This window comes from Schistocerca nitens, chromosome 2 (genome assembly GCF_023898315.1).
Source record: "Schistocerca nitens isolate TAMUIC-IGC-003100 chromosome 2, iqSchNite1.1, whole genome shotgun sequence".
Lineage (NCBI taxonomy): Eukaryota > Metazoa > Arthropoda > Insecta > Orthoptera > Acrididae > Schistocerca > Schistocerca nitens.
Window position 1 is genome coordinate 204,776,470 of NC_064615.1, and position 19,563 is coordinate 204,796,032.

At 44.3% G+C, this 19,563-nt stretch overlaps 1 protein-coding gene and 1 non-coding gene across 5 annotated transcripts in view; both read left to right on the forward strand.

Moving 5' to 3' along the window:
- Window positions 1-19,563, forward strand: part of LOC126235908 (uncharacterized) — a 634,203-nt gene that overhangs the window by 292,278 nt on the left and 322,362 nt on the right. For 2 of the 4 annotated variants that reach the window (XM_049944855.1, XM_049944856.1), the window contains exon 1: window positions 7,025-7,738. The exons of the other annotated variants lie outside the window; for them this stretch is intronic. In XM_049944855.1, the coding sequence (XP_049800812.1) occupies window positions 7,577-7,738 (162 nt within the window). In that variant the 5' untranslated portion in view covers window positions 7,025-7,576. Of the gene's footprint in view, window positions 1-7,024; window positions 7,739-19,563 lie in introns of those variants that run through there. 4 annotated transcript variants of the gene reach the window in all.
- Trnat-ugu (transfer RNA threonine (anticodon UGU)) lies at window positions 2,777-2,851 on the forward strand. Its single transcript has one exon. It is a non-coding gene; the product is annotated as a tRNA-Thr (tRNA).

Below are 19,563 nucleotides of genomic sequence, written 5' to 3' on the forward strand. Positions count from 1 at the left end.
AGCGCGTTGCAAGGCATCCCATATGTGCTCAATGTTCTCGTCTGGGGAGTTCGGTGTCCAGCGGAAGTTTTTAAACTCAAAAGCGTGTTCCTGGAGCCAGTCTGTAGCAATTGTAGACGGTGCAGTGTATCGCATTGTCTTGTTGGAATTGTCCAAGTTAGTCGGAATGCAGAATGGACATGAATGGAATGCAGGTGATCAGACAGGATGCTTACGTACGTGTCACCTGTCAGAGTCGTATCTAGACGTATCAGTGGTCCCGTATCACTCAAATTGCACACGCCCCACACCATTATAGAGCCTCCACCAGCTTTAACAGTCCATAGGTTCGTGCGGTTGTCTCCATACACGTACATGTCCATCCGCTCGAAACAATTTGAAACGAGATTTGGCCGACAGCAACAATTTTCCAGTCATCAACAGTCCAATGTCAGTGTTGACGGGTCCAGGCGAGACGTAAAGCTGTGTGTCGTGTAGTCTTCAAGGGTACATGAGTGGGCATTCGGCTCCGAAAGCCCATTTCGATGATGTTTCGTTGAATGGTTCGCACGCTGACATTAATGGCCCAGTACTGACATGTGCAGCAATTTCCGGAAGGGCTGTACTTCCGTCATGTTGAACGATTCTCTTCAGTCGTCGTTGGACCCATTCTTGCCGTATATTTTCCGCCCGCAGCGATGCCGGAAATTGGATGTTTTACCGGATTCCTGATATTCACAGTACACTCGTGAAATGGTCCTACAGGAAATCCCACCTCGGAGATGCTGTGTTCTATGGCTCGTGCGCCGGCTGTAACACCACGTTAAAGGTCATTTAAATCTTGATAACCTGCCATCGTAGCAGCAGTAACCGATCTGACAATTGCGCCAGACACTTGTCGTCTTGTATAGGCGATGCCGACCGCAGCGCCGTATTCTGTCTGTTTACATCTCTCTGTATTAATACGCATTTGGCGATTCAAAGTGTGTGTGTGTGTGTGTGTGTGTGTGTGTGTGTGTGTGTGTGTGTGTGTGTGTACTTAAGTTCCTTCAAGGCCTTGCTCCTCGTTTATGGAAGAGCTAGTTACCACCAAAGTTCAACTTTCACCGCCGCAAAGTAATTCGTCAGTGACCTGAAATTTTTTTGTCCGTTGTTGTCGGAGCGTTTTATCACCAATCGATCATCTAACCCCATGTTCTTCAGCTGCAGGGGTAGGCCGTCTCCTTCGTTGACACTTTTAAGATCTTCCTTTCAGAATTCGCACTAGGGGGAGTTGTTCTTCTGAGTAGGTGCAGAAACTTTCTATAGGGTACTGGTTAAATTTCAGGCGTCTCTCCGTCGCATAGAACCTCTTTGGGATCGTTTGTTCGGAATATCACTGTGTGGCTGCGACACAGAGACTTATCTCACTCTTTGGTCACCCTCTAGAGGTCACAATAAAGTCTCTGTCGGACTGCTTCCTTCTTTTGACAGCCTGTCTTCCAGTTCATTGCCCCGGAGCCCCATTGGCCTTTTACCCAAATAAATTTAATTTCTGCATTGTTCTGTTGTGTAATGTCCCCGTGCTGCATTATTTCGAACACTAGGGGGATTGTTGCGGGGCTGGCCATGATGGGAGCACCACTGCCTTTGGTATTGTACCGGCAGTGGTTGATACACCTAGGCTGGGAGGAGCTGCCTGGCACCGCCTCATCCGACGTAGTTCCGAAGCCGAGTTCTGCGGTAACGGGACGGCACGGGCAGGGAGGCATGCATATGCAAACCCCACAGCCTTAGCAGCAGGATGGAGGGCGTCGCATACTGGAGAGCGGGCTACTGACTCACACGTCTGCGCCCCCGTTCGTCACAAATGCATATTTCATGCCGGTTATTTGAGAGCCTACTCGCTGCGCCGGAACTGGAACTCTTCGACGAGGGTGGTGACTACCAATATTGTCGGCTATTTCGTTGTCCCGTTATTTCATCTTGGCTCCCAGTGATGCTGAGACGTAATAGCGTGGTGGGGTAGCCCCACTTGCTAGAATCTTACTCCTAAAATAAATAGATTTTTCTTTTTTGAATTATATACGTATTGCATATACCATAGCTGCATAAAATGGCTAAATTATTATCCATGCAATATTTCGCTGAGCGTAATTATTCACGGAATAATTTACAGTCCGCTGATGACAGTAATAAAATACTTCATTTAGAAACTATTTACTTAAAGAAATAACATAATTTACTATATCTGCAAAAGCCATGAGCAGGTCAAAATTCAATACTGATAAAAATTGTTTACTAGTGACATAGTATATTTGAAAGATCTAATTCTCGTCTTTCAAACAAACATTTTACTTTTTTTTAAGAAATTGATGTTTTAAAAGTTACTCACATTCAAAATTCTCGTGTTCCTGAATGTTCCGAACTATAAATGGTAAATATTCTTTCCTATATTCAGTGTCAGAGTTTTGTAGCCCAACTGCTCAACAACACCTGCCAGCAGCTGAATGTTTCGATTAAATATCAGTTATTCCAGAAAAGCTGCACGGTCATCAATGGAATCTGTTCTTTCAGGAAGAGTTACTATTTTTTACATATAGTTAAAGGCTACCCAGCCATTGACCTTCGTCTGTGCGAATTCGCACAGGTTGCCCGAACTCTTACGGGAATCGTCAGCTTAGTGGGCGCGAGTAATGAGTGGATGGACAAATATTTGTTAGCAACATTACGAATGTAGATTGTAGACAGTTGGGAATGTGGGTCTTACGGGGAAGTGTGCAAGGGATAAGTCCCTGCAGTAGCGCTATTCATCTGTGCCCTCGGTGGCTCAGATGGATAGAGCGTCTGCCATGTAAGCAGGAGATCCCGGGTTCGAGTCCCGGTCGGGGCACACATTTTCAGCTGTCCCCATTGAGGTATATCAACAACACCTGTCAGCAGCTGAGGGTTTCGATTAAATATCATTTATCTGTCAGTTTTGTTAATTATTCCTAATCACTCTCTCGAAAATTCTTGGCTAAGTTTGGCAATCATCGTTCGCATTAAAACTTAATTCTCATAAAGTAATACCTTTTGCTTTCTCATTTACTAATCGTACAGACTTGGATTGAACAAATTTCTTTTACGGCCTACTTTATCTTTTATGTTTCGTGTTTTCTGTTACTACCCAAATGTAATAATCCAGCATTTTATTACTTCGTAATTTCTGTAACAGGCGCGTCTATAAATAGGCGTCATGCGTAAAGCAGCAATCAGTCCTTAGCCCGGTAACTGAAAAACAGTCTTCCTTGTCTGTCAGTTCGTCCTCTCTATTTAAAATGTGAACATACATGTCGACCATTGCCAGTCGTGGACTTCTTTAAACTTCTACTAATTGATGTATCTCACTGATCTTATTAAAATATTGAGGCTGCAATATTTTGCAAAGCTGATCACCGAAACTGAACTTACTGCCAATAAATGTGAAGAGAACGATAATAAATTTCTGCACTGTTGTGTACATTATTCAACAACTCTTCACCACATCCAGTAATCGTAGGACGAAGACTGAAGAAGAAATGACATGAGACTTAAGAGGTAAAAACCAGGTCGGTATGGGCTACAGCACATGCAATTTCGTCTCTCTGGAAGTAGACGTTGTTTCTCAGAAGAAAAGGTGCTGTATTCGGTATCTGGTTACGTTCAAATTGGAGTCAACGCAAAGTGTAGAACACTAGTCATGTTCTGTTTCACTGGCTGAGATGTTTATACACCTGCGCTTGGCTCGGCTTGTCACCATATGATGTGCGATGTTGTACTAATACCAATGTTTTCTCATTTGCGAAAGATTTGCGCGAAGGAGGACTATTGTATAAGTTTGAGTGAAAAATACGGTTGGCCCTTGCGCTAATATGTCTGACACACACTGAGTCTTACGTCAGCGGATTGACGTAGAAGATACAATTGTAGCTCGTATTCCTCTCGTGCAGGAAAAAGCAACTTTGTTCCCGCGAGTCAGTGCCGCTCCGCCCGCTTGCGTGATTAATGATCTTTTTTTCGTTTTCGTTCTCGCTCTCGCGTCTTACCTTTAAGTGGACGTGGTGTAGAATTTTACCACGAAACTGGACTGCCAATTGATTTGCCCTTAAAAACATCAGTGTTTGTCGCGTTCATCCTGCTAACACTATTGCCAAATTGGGAAATTACTCCAGTGTAGAAACATTCTGAGCATAATTTGGCTGCCTTCGTAATGTCCGACGCTGCCGTGACGAACAGGGCGTGGCAGAGCAGGTCTTCGGTCATTCTGGACGCACCGCTGTGCCTTCTGACTCATCGCCTCCCATACGCAAGGTCAGCGTGCCGCGTTCCTACACACAACACGGCTTGGTGACCTCAGAGTGCGCCAGATGCATAACGTCGTACGCCGGTAATGGCGCAGAAAAAATCGTGATGTGGCTGTACATTAGCCTAGGAAACTAGGATTAGTCAGCTCCGGCAATTAACATCCCCCGGAAGTGTAAGACTTGCGTTCGAGTCACTAACTGTGTGATTCATCAGAGCAACTCATTTGTAACATCCAGTCCTGCAGGGGTGGTTGGACGAGCTTCGTACACAAAGTCCAAATCACAGCCGGCCGGTTGGAGTGCGACAGTTCAGAAATATTCAGTGACTGGATGGAAGCAGTACTATGCGCAGTGGAAAGAAGGCATCGTCAGCTCTACACAAACAGTTTGTGCTTCAAGATGGTGACGGCCAGAGATCACATGTTAAGGTAGTGTCTCATTCCAAAAACTGCACGTTATACGTAGCGAATCAGGCAAGCAAGCTTTTCTTATCAAATTTTCATTAGCATAAGACAGTTAGTAACGTCACTCGCTTTTCTTACTATATTGTCAAAAATGTAGCGGAGTCCTGTAAATCAACTGTTAAGTTTTCTGACACTGCACGTTTCTTCCGGTGACCTTGCTCCCTCGCGTTTCGCAACTTTCACACTCCAAAACAAGCCGTGAATTTAAAGTTTGACTGTCCTCATTAATCATTTATATTTATAACTTTCCACCAAATGATAAATGAGACGATACTAATCACAATTTTGACAAGCCGTAATCGTGTTTGGATCTCTGTCTTGAACTATTGCGAAAGGCTGTCCTATAAAATATCCGAATAGCTGAATGAACGTGAGGGTCAGTTCTTACCACATAAAATACAATCACACACACTTCACTGCACTGCCTACCTGGATTATCGCATTGATAACTTAGTTATATCCACCAACAAAGGAAAATCAGCGCCAGGATGAGAGGAGCAGCTACCTTACCGTATGTACTTCAACAGGAAATAAATGCAAAATATAATGGTCATCAGTTCTGAATGGACAAATTTACTGAAAGATATTAGTGGACATTTTTCTTTTATTATAGCAGATTTACTTGTGAACAGGGTGGACGAAAGCAAATTATGATTACGTAGCATTTTAGCTACAGTATTTGACAAAAAAGTAATCTGGAATATTCAGTTAAGATCATTTACTATGAGCAATTGATTTCAAAGCGAAATTTATCACAGCAGTATAGTTAACTATTCAGTATGTTAAGTAAGTGACCTGTTAACACTATCGTTTCACATTCTAACATTTAGTGAAATCACAGTTCATTAATTAATGAATTCTTCTTAAAATAGCAGATATAAGAAGTAAATTTTTATAATATTAATATAAGTTAGTTGGAATCAACGATATTGTTGTTCTATAAAACCCCATGTCATTCCAAGCATGTGTGTCAATTTGTACCTGTCTATCTACATTATTGCGTGATTTATTCAGTTTTCAAATTTATACTGACTTTTTGATCACCCGGTATATATATATATATATATATATATATATATATATATATATATATATATATATATATGCTTTCCTTGCCATTGCCAGTGTACATCCTATATCCTCTGTACTTCGGCCATAGTTACTTCCCTCCTCAAATAACAACGCATCTACTACTTTGTCTCATTTCCTAATTCCCTCAGCACCACCTGAATTATTTCAACTACATTCTATTATTCCTGTTTTGCTTTTGTTGTTACTCATCTTATATCCTCCTATCAAGACACTATCTATTCCCTTCAGCTGCGCTTTCAAGTCCTTTGCTGTCTCTAACAGAATTACAGTATCATTGGCAAACCTCAAAGTTTTTATTTTTTCTCTCTGAACTCTGCTGTACCAACCCCGTTATGAAGTGCAAAGTTTTACAAATTTTAATTCGTTGCTTCAGCTTTTATCCTTATTGAAGGCTTCGATATTAGGCAGTGGTCTAAAAGGGGCAGGTCGGGTTGACGCAGGAGATAGAGAAGATCCAAAGAAGAGCGGCGCGTTTCGTCACAGGGTTATTTGGTAACCGTGATAGCGTTACGGAGATGTTTAATAAACTCAAGTGGCAGACTCTGCAAGAGAGGCGCTCTGCATCGCGGTGTAGCTTGCTGTCCAGGTTTCGAGAGGGTGCGTTTCTGTATGAGGTATCGAATATATTGCTCCCCCCTACTTATACCTCCCGGGGAGATCACGAATGTAAAATTAGAGAAATTCGAGAGCGCACGGAGGCTTTCCGGCAGTCGTTCTTCCCGCGAACCATACGTGACTGGAACAGGAAAGGGAGGTAATGACAGTGGCACGGAAAGTGCCCTCCGCCACACACTGTTGGGTGGCTTGCGGAGTATAAATGTAGATGAAGGGGCGACGTGTGCTAGGTCCAGGCCGTCACAGGAGCGGAGGCAGCGTCGCGGCCACAGGCGCCCACCGGCTAGGCGGTGCGGCAGCGGGGGAGTAGTGTTTGGCGTAAGCCGCAGGCTGATTGCGGGGGCGCGGCCGGCCGCCAGGTGGCGCAACCATCTGCGGAGTGGGAGGCGGCGCCTCCTCTGGTTTCGCCGGAAAAGTCGTGAGTAACGCTGACGTCAGCCAGTGGCTGGGCGTCGCGGCGGCGGCCGCTCCGGCTGGCATTGTCCGCGCCGCTTGGCTGTCCGGTCACACGCGCCCGCCATCGGGATGCGAGCCACGCCACGTTCTGTCGCCGTCGCCTCGGGGAGGGACCCTGCCGCCGCAGTTAGCCGCCAGACGCCGCGACCGACGCACTCCTCCGGCGCGTCTTCCGTGAGTCCTGCCCGTGCGGCACCGCTATCTAGAAAGTGAAGTGAGCCTCTCCGGCCGGTGTATCGCTGCCACTCCCCTCAGCACTTAGCCGGCAGCTATCGGGCGCGAGAGGGAGAAAGCTGTTTAGCGAGTGCGGCCCGGCCCGGCGCGGCGCGGAGCAAACATTTTCTCTGCCCGCGCCCGAACACAGTGCGGCTGAAATTCTCCGCCGTGTCGCCAGCGCCTCTTCGTTACCTCAGCGGCCGGAGCGTTTTGAGCGTCGAGTGTTATTGCCGCAACAGGGAAGCGAGTCCGCCTCTCCGGAGTGTCTTCGGCGCGCGGGTAATTCGTCGTCGTCTGTGCCGACAGAGGCGCGGTTCGGTTTGTCCCCGGAGTGTTTTGTGTGTGCTAGCGGTGCCCACGCGGTGCGTGCCTCGCATACGATATACGTTCGTGGGGCGGTGCGTGTAATGTTGCCCGTGTGGCGGTGTTGAGGCAGAGCGCGTCGCGACCATGCCTGTCGTGTGGGTCTACATGAACGGCCACATCACGGCGCGAGTGGATGGAGGTTGCGACGAGCCGGACGACTGCCCGCTGGCTGAAGACCCCTCGCGCTACCTGCAGCCGCTGCCCAAACCGCCCCTGGCCAGGGCTCGAGGACACGCCCACCGCAAGGTGAGTACCTGTCACTCGAAACTGTATACAGTTCAAGAATAGGTCGGACGTCATCTTTCTATGCGTCTACTTCACGTTTATGTTCTTCTAGGCACCGTTGTCTCAGTGTGTAGCGTATCTTTTGCTAGCGGCCTAGGTACGCTAGCCCTGTTCGGTGTTCTAGTCGCCTCAGCCAGTTTCTGAAGGCAGGGGGAAGCCGGTTTTTGTTTGACCTGAAGGAGAAAAACCATCTGTTGACACACCGCGGATTCACAAAACGCCGTTCTTGTGCAAAACAAGTGGCTATTTATTCTCATGAAGTAATGAGTGCGCCGGCCGCGGTAGCCGAGCGGTTCTAGGCGCTTCAGTCCGGAACCGCGCGACTGCTTCGGTCGCAGGTTCGAATCCTGCCTCGGGCATGGATGTGTGTGATGTCCTTAGGTTCGTTCGGTTTAAGTAGTTCTAAGTTCTAGGGGACTGATGACCTCAGATGTTAAGTCCCATAGTGCTCAGAGCCATTTGAACCATTTTTGAAGTAATGAGTGCTATCAACAGGGTGCTTCAAATAGATACCGCATTTCTATATTTCGAGAAAGCTATTGACACCATTCCTCAAAAGCACCCTATAGTCAAATTGCGCGCCTTTGAAGTATCATCTGTGTTGTACGGCGGGATTCGTGATCTTCTGTGAGAAAAATCAGTTAGTAGTAATTGACGGAAAGTCGACTGAAACGGAAGTAATATCTGGCGTCCTCTGAGGAAGTGTTATAGGCGCTGTTCCTAGTCTCTATAAACGATTTGGGAGACAACCTGCGCAGCCCTCTAAATTGTTTGCAGATTATGCTGTCATTTCCCGTCTAGTCAAATCGCCAGAAGATCAAAACCAATTGCAAAATGATGTACATAAGTTCCTCTACAACGCAAAAAGTTACAATTGACTTTAAATAATGAGATATGCGAGGTCATCCACTCGAGTACTAAACGGTAGAATGTAAATTTCGGTTACACGATGGAGCACAAACATCCATAGACTGTCAATTCAACTAAATACCTAGGGATAACAATAATGAACTACTCTACTACTAGATAATACTGTGAGGCATTCGACCCAAAGAGTACGTTTTATTGGGAGAAGACTTAGAAGATGCAGCAAATCCAGGAAGGAGACTCCCTGTACTACGCTTCTCCGTCCTCTGCTGGAGTATTGCTGTGCACTATGGGATCCTTAACAGTTCAGAGAAGGGTAGCTGGTTTTCTACTATCGCGAAATGGGGTGAGTGTGTCACAAATATGATACGCGAGTTCGGTTGCAGTCATTAAAACAAAGGCGTTTCTCGATTACACGATACGTTTTCACGAAATTTCAGTCTTAAACGTTCTGCCATTTTGTCGGTGCACACCTATATAGGAAGAAATGACCATCGCAATAAAATAGGAGAAATGATAAATTGCATTGTTGGGGGGTGGAACGGTAGAGGAATAGTGTGAAAGTGGTTCGGTGAACCATCTGCCAGTCACGTAAAGTAGGAACTGCAGAGTAGTCATGTCGACGTAGTTTTATAGGACGACTGGATTTTCCCTTGTCCTGAACGGACGACAGTTCGAGTCGAGTAGGATGGCTTACAAGCTTACGGAGAGTAATTGTCCCATGATGCCCTTTGCTGAAGTGCTTAATGTCCAGCCAAGAGGCAGCATCTTACAGAAACAATGTAAGCAGCAACAGCAGTGAAGGGGTACTGACAGTGCTTACATTCTGCTTCTAACTCGGATTAGCTGCACGGCCTACAGGTTAAACAATTTTGTGTAGTGTTTGGGAGCTCCCGGAGTAGAAGAGTGGCCGGGAGCCCTCGAGGAATTGAGGAGCAAGCCGCGAACATTGAGGCGGAGTCTGCGATTATTTTTTTAAGTGCTTGTAATTTCGGTAGTTGGGAGTTGGACATCCTTCAGGATCAACGGAGTTACTTTCCTAACACTCGAAAGTGTGCGTAGATGTCCAGTTGTGTTAAGGTACTTTTTGTTGTTCTCTGAGAATTTTACGGAATAATGAATGTAGAAAGGCTCAGAGCAGAGGGTGGAGACATTAGCTAGCTGCAGGTGTTGCTGGATAAGAATGACAGGTTCGACTACAGTTCACGGATACAAATAAATATCGTTTCTGTGCAAATTTGAGCGTGCTATTTTTGAGTTATTTTAAAAAGTGTTTTCTCGTTTTGTTGTTACGGTGATTATCAACGGCAATCACTAGTAATCATTTGTCTCGCATGACGAACACCGGCAAGAGGGCGCGGATACTGGCTGCGACCCCGCGAGTGTCATTGCGTGAAACGGCACAGAAGCAACTTCAAGACGAAAGGAATGTTTCAATTCCACCACTTGCGGCAATTGAGTGTACTGCAGCGTCCCTGGAGTATCACCCCTGTAGTCACGAGCGGTTGTCGGCGCCAAAATTGTGACGTTCCGAGTGCTATCTGCTATACAGTTCGTCGCCTGGCGCAAAAGTGTGATCATCATGAATAGTCCTGCTATATCAAAAAATATCGGCAAACCACTCTGAAGTGCGTGGCAGACGTTATTTTCCGTTGTACCATTATCAAGGCTTCTTTCCGTCTCATTCACTTATGGAGGTGATTGCTTAAACGGCTCTGACAGCCTTGTAATTAATCTAATCTTGTAGTCTGATCCCTACTGGAGCGATACGTAATGTCTTATGCTGTAGTCCTTGATTCATCACTTCAGGCTGATTCTTGAAACAGTAAGTAGACTATCTTCAAACGTTTACCAGTTCAGTTTTTTCAGCCTCTGCGCGACACACTCCCAAAGGTCAAACAAGCTTGTGACCATTCATGCTGTATACATTCAGCGACCTCTGTTACTCCTATTTGGTACAGGTCCCACACACTTAAACAGTATTTTAGGACGAGTCGCACGAATGTTTTGTAAGGAGTCTCCTTTCCAAACTGTGTGCATTTCCCTGTTATTCTACCAATCAACGGAAGACGACCACCTGCTTTATCTACGACTGATCCAACATAATAGTCCAATTTTATGTCCCTTCGAGCTGCTACACCCAGGTATTTGAACGAGTTCAGGGAGTCCACAGTTTCACATATTTGAACATGTAAAGCAAACTACCAATCTTCTGCACCACTTTGATATCCTGTCAAAATCCGACTGGATATCTGTGCATCTTTTCTCAGACACTGTTTCATTATCGATAAACTGTGATCTGCAAAAAGTCTGAAGTTTCTATTAATATTCTCTGGAAGGTCATTAATGAATAACGTGAACAGAAGGGGCCCCATCACACTTCCCTGGGGCACACCGGTAGTTACTAAACCAGCGATAGCATGCTGCGTTCTTCACACCAAGACATTGTCAGTACATGTACAAATTTCGTTTGGTATCTTGTACGGTCGTACTTTCGATCATACTTACTTGACTGCCTTGATTCATGCCTTTCTCAATGTCATGTGATTAAAGGGCATGTTCGATGTTTTCCTTCTTTAAAAAAAGCCGAAAGCAGTAACAGCACTACTCATCAAGATCGTACTGTTTGCAGGAAACTGACCCTTGAAACAGTCATATTCAAGTTAAACTTTCTACTGACAAATACTTTTCCTCTCTTGCTCTTGTCAGCGCTACTATGTAATACTGTCTTCAGCAGTTTCAATTATAATGAAATCCGTTGGGTTGAGTTGCTTGATCGCTGTGGACATGAAATTTTATCGTGTTGTGTCCGATACGCATGAGCTTAGTTTAAAATTACCGAATAAATCCTGAACAAATAAGCTCTCCAGTAATCGGTCTAGTGACATAGATCTGGTGTGAAGTCAAGAAACAGTGTTATGGAAAAAGAACGCCCCTGATATCACATTACTGTTAGACCATGAAACGTTTCTGCAGGAAGTGATGGGTCGTTACGTGATATTAAAAAAAAAAAATCGAGTTAGCTGTGAAGTAATTAAGCACGAAATTACGCATCAACCGAAGAGTGAAAGGTGAATATCTGAATTGAGGAAATAATAATGTGTGTCAATTGCGCATCCTAAGCATCATAATCACAAAGCGCCAATTGATGTAGCGCAAAATTTTAAGTTGCGGTAGCGAAATGGTGTGTTGTTAAAAAAATAATGTTGATTGCTAGTAAGCGTTTTTCTCGGAATGGAAGGAGGAAAATGAACAATTAGCCCCAAATTCATTACTCAGAAAAGAAAAATGTTTCGTTAATTGTAACGTAATTGCCCTCTTATAATGACTAAAGAAAAACATTGCGTTATGATGTTACGAAGGGCCTCAAAATGGCAATATCCACGACAGGGAAAGAGCAGAGGTGTATACGGAAAATAAAGAAGCAGATTTCGAAAGAACGCTGGGCAAGTCATACATTGTTTCAAGACTGGCTAAAAATCATGTAAAGGTTATGCTTCGATAAGATTCAGGGTCTCACCCGAAGATCCGGCTGAAACCTCGAGAAGACTGTCACATGTAAATTCGTTCCTCAAAAGAAATAATTCGTTCGTTAACGCTATATTGGTTAGTTGAAGTTTTGAAACGCGTCACTCGGTACAAGTGATGGTGCTTTTTCTTTTCTTTTTTAAAAAATTCGCCTTTGGTAATGGTAGAAACAATACTTCTCGCCAGTATCACGTGAAAAGTCTTACAATGAACCCCATACGCGTAAGTAATGAGGTTCACGCCTGCTGCAGTTGCATAAGAATGGAAACTCCCATAGAGAGCGTAATAAAACATTGTGATAGTTGCTGTTAATTATAAGCTTTCCTTTGCAATATATTACTTTCAGTTGAAGGTCACTCTTCAGTAATTATTAGTTTACTGCAAAATAAGATTCTAAAGCGAATCACCAATCGTGTATCATTAAGAAGTATTACAACGGACAGAACCACTTCTAGTCTTGTATTATCAAACATTTTCACTGCACATGTATGGATAAAATGTTTGTGTACAATATATTCACGAATGCAACATGCAACGACGTGTGGCAAATTACTGTCATTTTAGCTGGCTACCTTGTGCTGTATTCGGATGTTGTTATATCGTGAAGCATTCTCGGAAGTTACGTTGTTTATTTATTTAACTATAAGGAGTGTTCAAATGGAAAGGCACGAAACGTCACAACAGCCGGCCGCGGTGGTCTAGCGGTTCTAGGCGCTCAGTCCGGAACCGCGCGACTACTACGGTCGCAGGTTCGAATCCTGCCTCGGGCATGGATGTGTGTGATGTCCTTAGGTTAGTTAGGTTTAAGTAGTTCTAAGTTCTAGCGGACTAATGACCTCAGAAGTTGAGTCCCATAGTGCTCAGAGCCATTTGAACCATTTTTGAAACGTCACAACAACCAAACCGGTTGAAATTTGCGCAGGCCGCTTTGGAACAACGTAGTGATATACCTGGAGGAAGGAAAATACGCCGTCACCTTCCAATAAAAAATCCAAACCTGTGGTCTCAGCAGGTAAGATGATGATCGTCGTCTTTTTCGACGTCCCAGATCCGATAGTCATCGAATTCCTACAGCACAGAAAAACTATTAGCAGTCACGTGTTTCTGTGAGACAGTCCGTACCTTACGAAACCACTCAAGAGTAAACGACCTTGGCTGCTCACGAAAGGGGCGATTCTGCTCACGATAACGAGCGTCCACACCAAGTTCACACAAAAGCTAATGGCCAAATTCAAATGGGAGCAGCTCAAGCATTCGCCCTACAGACAGGACGTGTTGCCCTACAACCTCCATACATTTTGTCCGCTAAAAAAACATCTCAATGGGAAGCGCTTAAACTCGGAGGAACTGAAGGATAAAGTGGTCTCATGTCACAGACACAGGAATCGTTCGGCTGGTGAAACCGTTGAACAGCTGTGCTCAGCCGTGGTAATTACTTTTAAATAAGACTTCAGTTTTACCCACTGTGTTGTTTCGTATCTTTTCTCGTGAATACCTTTCATATTTTGTCATTTCATGGAGTTATAAACTAGTAAAATTTGATTTCGTCAAGATCCCTTTATTTGGTGCTGTTGATCCACTACAACACAAAGACAACACTGTTCTGTACAATCAATCATTAGTCAACCACGTGACACACGTACACGTGATACTTAACAACAGGTCGGAGGAAAGCAGTAGCGGACCACCTCCACTAGGCTCTCATCCAGGACGATAAAACTGGATTCACGGGTCTGCCTCGCTAATTCCCTGTTGACTTTAATTGAAGAGAATTAGCACCTGACAAAAGACAACTTTTTTACCAACATATGCTACAGCACTTTGTGTGTTACCTTCAGTGGTCTTTTCATATTGTTATGTAGCCTAATATAACATGAGTGTTGGTAATGTCTTATGCAACATACTTTTTTATAATCGTAGTTTCTGCTGCTGTTGTCGTGTTTACCGCTCTTTTAGATGTGATAAGACACTAATTTTGGTCATAATCGCTATTTTAACTATTACACGTGCATTTTATATCATTTTACCAAAAAAAGTACAACGTTTGTGACGTTAGCTCATATGTTAACGTTATGTGCAGGAGAATAATAATAAAAAAGAATAAAGATGGACATAAAGCACTGAACAAGAATAGGTAGAAGAAAAATAATTTGATGGACATTCTCTCAGATTTTTCTTAACAAGCACGGAAATTAAGAAGTAATATTCAAATGTTGATTGCCTTGTTGTTTCTATAGCACTGGAAGTTTTGCCGGCCGCTGTGGCCCAGCGGTACTAGGTGCTTCAGTCATGAACCGCGCTGCTGCTATTGTCGCAGGTTCGAATCCTGCCTCGGGCATGGATATGTGTGATGTCCTTAGGTTAGTTAGTTTTAAGTAGTTCTAAGTCTAGGGGACTGATGACCGCAGATGTTAAGTCCCATAGTGCTCAGAGCCATTTGCACAATTTGAGTATTGGAAGTTTGAATAACATGCCACTAGAATGTAGTACTATAGTAATCTTGTCTACTGGTTGTCCCATTTATTGTTCCTTTTTTTCAATTATTGATAGAAACAAACAGAAAAAATTTTCAGCTGCTGTAAGTCGTCCACAGTGGTGCAGAGATCATAGGCACGGGCTGGGGAAGTGCGGTTCATCCGTTCGACGCCCGCCACCAGCACTTCCGTATCATTTAAGTTCTGTAATTACTGGAAGGTTCTGGGTGTTATTTGTGGACTATTGGAAGTTACTGGAACATTTTAGCACTTTGTTTTGAGGCAAACGGTTCAGCTCCACGTGTACTTTAGTGTCTTCAGTGTGAAATATTAGTTTTTTCTGACGTTATTGCTATCGTATCTGGTTCTTTATTGATGATGCTACGTGACAGTATGAAAGATGATCGTAGCATAGGAATAGTGAGCATAGGATGTAAAGTAATTATAAGCCCCATATGAAGGCGAACCGACTCAGCTTTAGGGCGGAATTTGGTTTTCATTTGACACTGAATTGCGATTCCGTCGGTAACAACTGCCTTGCAGGTCGAGATGTGGGTAATTTCCAAGAATGATTGCCTATCGAAGTTGGAGGGCTCCAAACGATACATATCGAAGTTGCGATAGTAAATCGATTATGGAAGTCTGGTGGCGCGCGTTATGATAAATTACTTGTGATCGTCATTTGTATCAGTTTTGCGTTGTTTCTTCAGTTTGAGTACATTACGTTCCGGCCATAATTTTTTGTGCTGCTTCTAAAGTTTCTTCTGCGGATCGCCTCACATGGAAAACTCTAATTCCATGCATATGCAGTGTAGACAAATGTTTGACTTTTTCCCGGAAAAATGGACTTAGGCCGGACGACGATAGGAGACACTGTATTGACTATGGTTCTGCGAAGTCTGTGAAACTGCGTAAGAGGAGTGCGGACGCTGAGATTCCGTTGCAATTTCATTGCGGACTTTGTGGAAAGCGAACCAGCATCAGGAAAAATACGTGGTTCGAGTCCTCAAAATTATCGATTCAGACGAGCGTAGTTCTTGTGTCGTGCTGGATTCGTGATTATAAATAGTGGAAGTAGACGAGTCTCACATTGATAGACGAAAGACTAAGAGAGGACGACCTTCTAAAAGTGAAGTAGATCATATTTGGGTTTTTGGTGGGATAGAAAGGGAGTCACGCAAGTGTTTCGTTGTCAGGGTATTGTCGCGAGACAAGGTGACTTTAGTGGGTCTTATAAAGCATTTCATACTGCCTGGAACAAAAGTCATCACCGACGGGTTTGTCATATTAGAGTCTCAAAGCTGAAGGGTTCGAGCACGAATTTGTGAACCACTCTGTCGAGTTTGTCTCTTCAGATGACGCCAGTGTCCATACCCAAAACATAGAACGCCTGTGGAAGTCTTGTCAAGTCAACCATAAAAAGGACGTCCAGGACAGAGGGACGATCTGTATTTGTTCCAGTACCTATACTTTCACAACTTGCGTTTGCAGGGGAAAGTCGACGCATGCGACACTCTGCCGATATTCCTACGCGATATTGGCAGAGTGTACCCTGGGTATGGGGAAAAAAAGGACTTGTCCCTGCAGCTTATCCATCACGCGGACTGTCACAAGACGATAACTTCGACGACGACTAAGGTAAGTCGTCTCCTTTCAATTTGAGAGTGCTGCTCTAACGCTTCTCTTTCCTCGTTCTGTAGTGATACCTTCAAACATACTCGTAACACGCGCCACGAAACTTCTATAATCGATTTACTATCGCAACTTTGATATGTATCGTTTGGAGCCCTCCAACTTCGATAGGCAATCGTTCTTGGAAGATACCGAGATTTGTTTTACCTTCCGATACTGCATATTTGGTGTTTAATTTTGTACGGTTCGTCCTCGGGCGGCCATAAAATTTCGCGCCCTCCATGTCTCCGCTTTCTCCCGCAGCTCGGCTGCCAAACGGCGGTCGCGCCTTGCCAGAGCCTTGCGGCCGCTCCCAGGAAACAGTCGCCCGTTCGTCTCCAGGAGCCGTTAGGAGCCCCGAGTCGACGCGGCGGCCTTAATGTCCGTCCCAGGCAGGCGAGCAATTTCCAGGACGAGGGGAGCGATTTATTTATTGCCGACTGCCGACTCCCGCGCCCGCTATCTATAATGACAATCCGTCGCCTAGCATCGGCAGGCTGCGAAAGGCGGGAGCCTCTACCCTACGTGACGTAGAGCGAGCCAGCCGGCCGGAGTTTCTCTAACCAGACCGCTACTCGGACCGCGCGACTTTACGGTTCCAGGGACGGTATTTGTGGAGTTCCGCGAATTCGAGCACTTTCTACGCGCCTACGGCGAGGAATAGGACCAGGCATCGCGACAGTATCAGGATAACAGTGAACACCCTGACACTTTTCAGACTAAAATATAGTGCAGAACGCCGCGGCCATTGCCAACCAACATGAACGCTCCGCACCCCAGTTGGCGAACTATGTATGGAAAGCAAGGCTGTCAGCAAGTCAAAGACCCTCTTGTAGCGCCTTAAACGAATGCTAGACGAAACGCGGCTCTATCTCATAAGGATCGCACACTGACGACCAAGAACAAATCGAGCACTTTCTGTTTATTTGCTTCCGCAGTCCTGCAGTCGTTTGGAAATGAGATTTTCCACCTGTATGGTTACTAAATTCATTCATTTAGTCACGACTGCAACGTTCCAGTTGCAGCTAATTATGTAGTGCGTCGGTATGTATGGTCCTTGGGTCATACATCTGTACATATTTCATATGCATAATAAAACAGGGTCTTTCGTAATCAATGACACATCGTTTCATACTGACATTTCTATCGTAATCACGTCGTACTGTACACTGATTCGTTACCGTATGTACGCCAGGTCTCACACACAGTGAGGAATATGAGTGTAGTATGACGTGATCGGGATAGGATGTAGCATATGAAGTGCTACGTCCTTGCATATAGATGACAACGAATCCTACTGTTATGCTCTATATGCAGTACGTAGTGAGCTATTACTTCAGAAAGGCGCAATAATCGATCGTAAATGAGTACATTGAATAGCAGTTCACTCGGACAATTGTCCTTTTTAAGAAGTTACCAATTCTAAAGAATCTGTTTGAAGAGTGTTTTGTCTCTTGATGTTCCTGGCCTAAACTTTTAGGCTGGAGGTTTTAGAGTATTGCAGAGTGGCTGGCTCCTCCCTTTTTCCTTGCAGTCAGCCAGCCACTTCCATCTGCTATATTGTTTTAGCTCCCTCTACCACTTTCTTCCTGTGTTGTCCATGTTTTACTGCTGACGACATGCTTCGTCCCATATTTTTCCAAGCTTGCTACCTGTGTTTTAGGTTCTGTTTTATCTTACTGTTCTGAGTATTTTCTTGACACCTGTCTCAATCTGTTACTGAGCGGACGCTGAAGACCTTGCTGCCATGCGCCCAAACAATCCTCTAAATCCTCGCTCTACATCCTTTTCTTCCAAATGTACCGGAAGTAAAAATTCATTTAAGGATTTCATTAAGGTACTCGTTGTAGACCTTTATTGAATTTAGTTTAAATAATCAATGCTAACAATAATGAACGTGCGGTGAAGTTATTATTCCCACCAATGTTTTTACCAAAAAATCATTTCATTTTGACAGTCAGTAGCTAAAAATAATACTTTCTCATGTCGCCCACAGTAGTAGATACTGACGTCATCAATTCGAACACTATTTATCATTACTGAAAATAAGTCTTCACTTCCGGTGAACTAAACACCTCCCCTACTGTAACTGGAGATGCATCGCGTATAAATAGCACTGATATACGTGGTAGATGCAGCCGACGAGTCTCACTGGCGCGCGACCAGACCACTCTTGGTGCTAGGTGGTGATTCACGTCGTTTGAGTGTGTCAGGAGGGAATTTTCGTCCGGCCAGTAAGTGCAGTTGACGTGGCTTGCCGTTTTAATTAATGTCCCATTCGAACAAAACCTACTGACACAGAATCACTTCCATGAACGCTGTTCGATGTAACTCAAGCGATGTGGTGACGACAGTTTGTACCATACCCCAGAAACCATCAATGCAAAGAGCCCTTACTTGGTGTGCAGCGTCTTTTCACCCGCGGCCTATTTTATTGCGAATCGCAATAATTGTGAGACATTTTCTTTTGAGACGTTACACACATCCTGAGTTCTTTTCTACCAAGGACATTGTCGAACCCAAGAAGATGAGCATAGTGTTTCAATTACTCAATGATTTATGGTCAAATAACAAACAAATGAAGATGTTTCAAGGCCGAAATTGACAACAGTAGAAGAACAGAATAAAAGTCAACATTTGCTGGCATCTTGGAGTCGCTCAAAAAATTCATAACTATTGTGGGCCCAAGTTCCAAGGAAATCAATGGTGACCGTGGCAAACTGTCTGAAGCCATGGGCTTTGTGTGCCGTAGTAAAATATATCACAGATGAAATCTTCAATATCCAGCGTTATGGAAGCACAAGGCCGTAATTTAAAGTCTTACAAACTGTCTTACGTAAACTGACATGGAAATAATAATTGTTGCTCTTCTCCTTTTTGTGTTTTGCTTTATATTTTCCCGTTTCCCTACGTGGTAGGCATTGTTATACGTAGGTTTTGGCAGTGTTAATGGAATTTCGTAGCCTGATGCCCATGCTAACGCCGCGATTCAAAAAATGTTCAAATGTGTGTGAAATCTTATGGGATTTAACTACTAAGGTCATCAGTCCCTAAGCTTACACACTACTTAACCTAATTATCCTAAGGGCAAACACACACACACACACACGCCCGAGGGAGGACTCGAACCTCCACCGAGACCAGCCGCACACGCCTCGATTCCCCCGAGAAAGAATGTGTGTTCCCCATCTGACTGCATCTAGTGTGTACCTTATTTTCTAGCGCGATGATGGTTACTAAATTTTT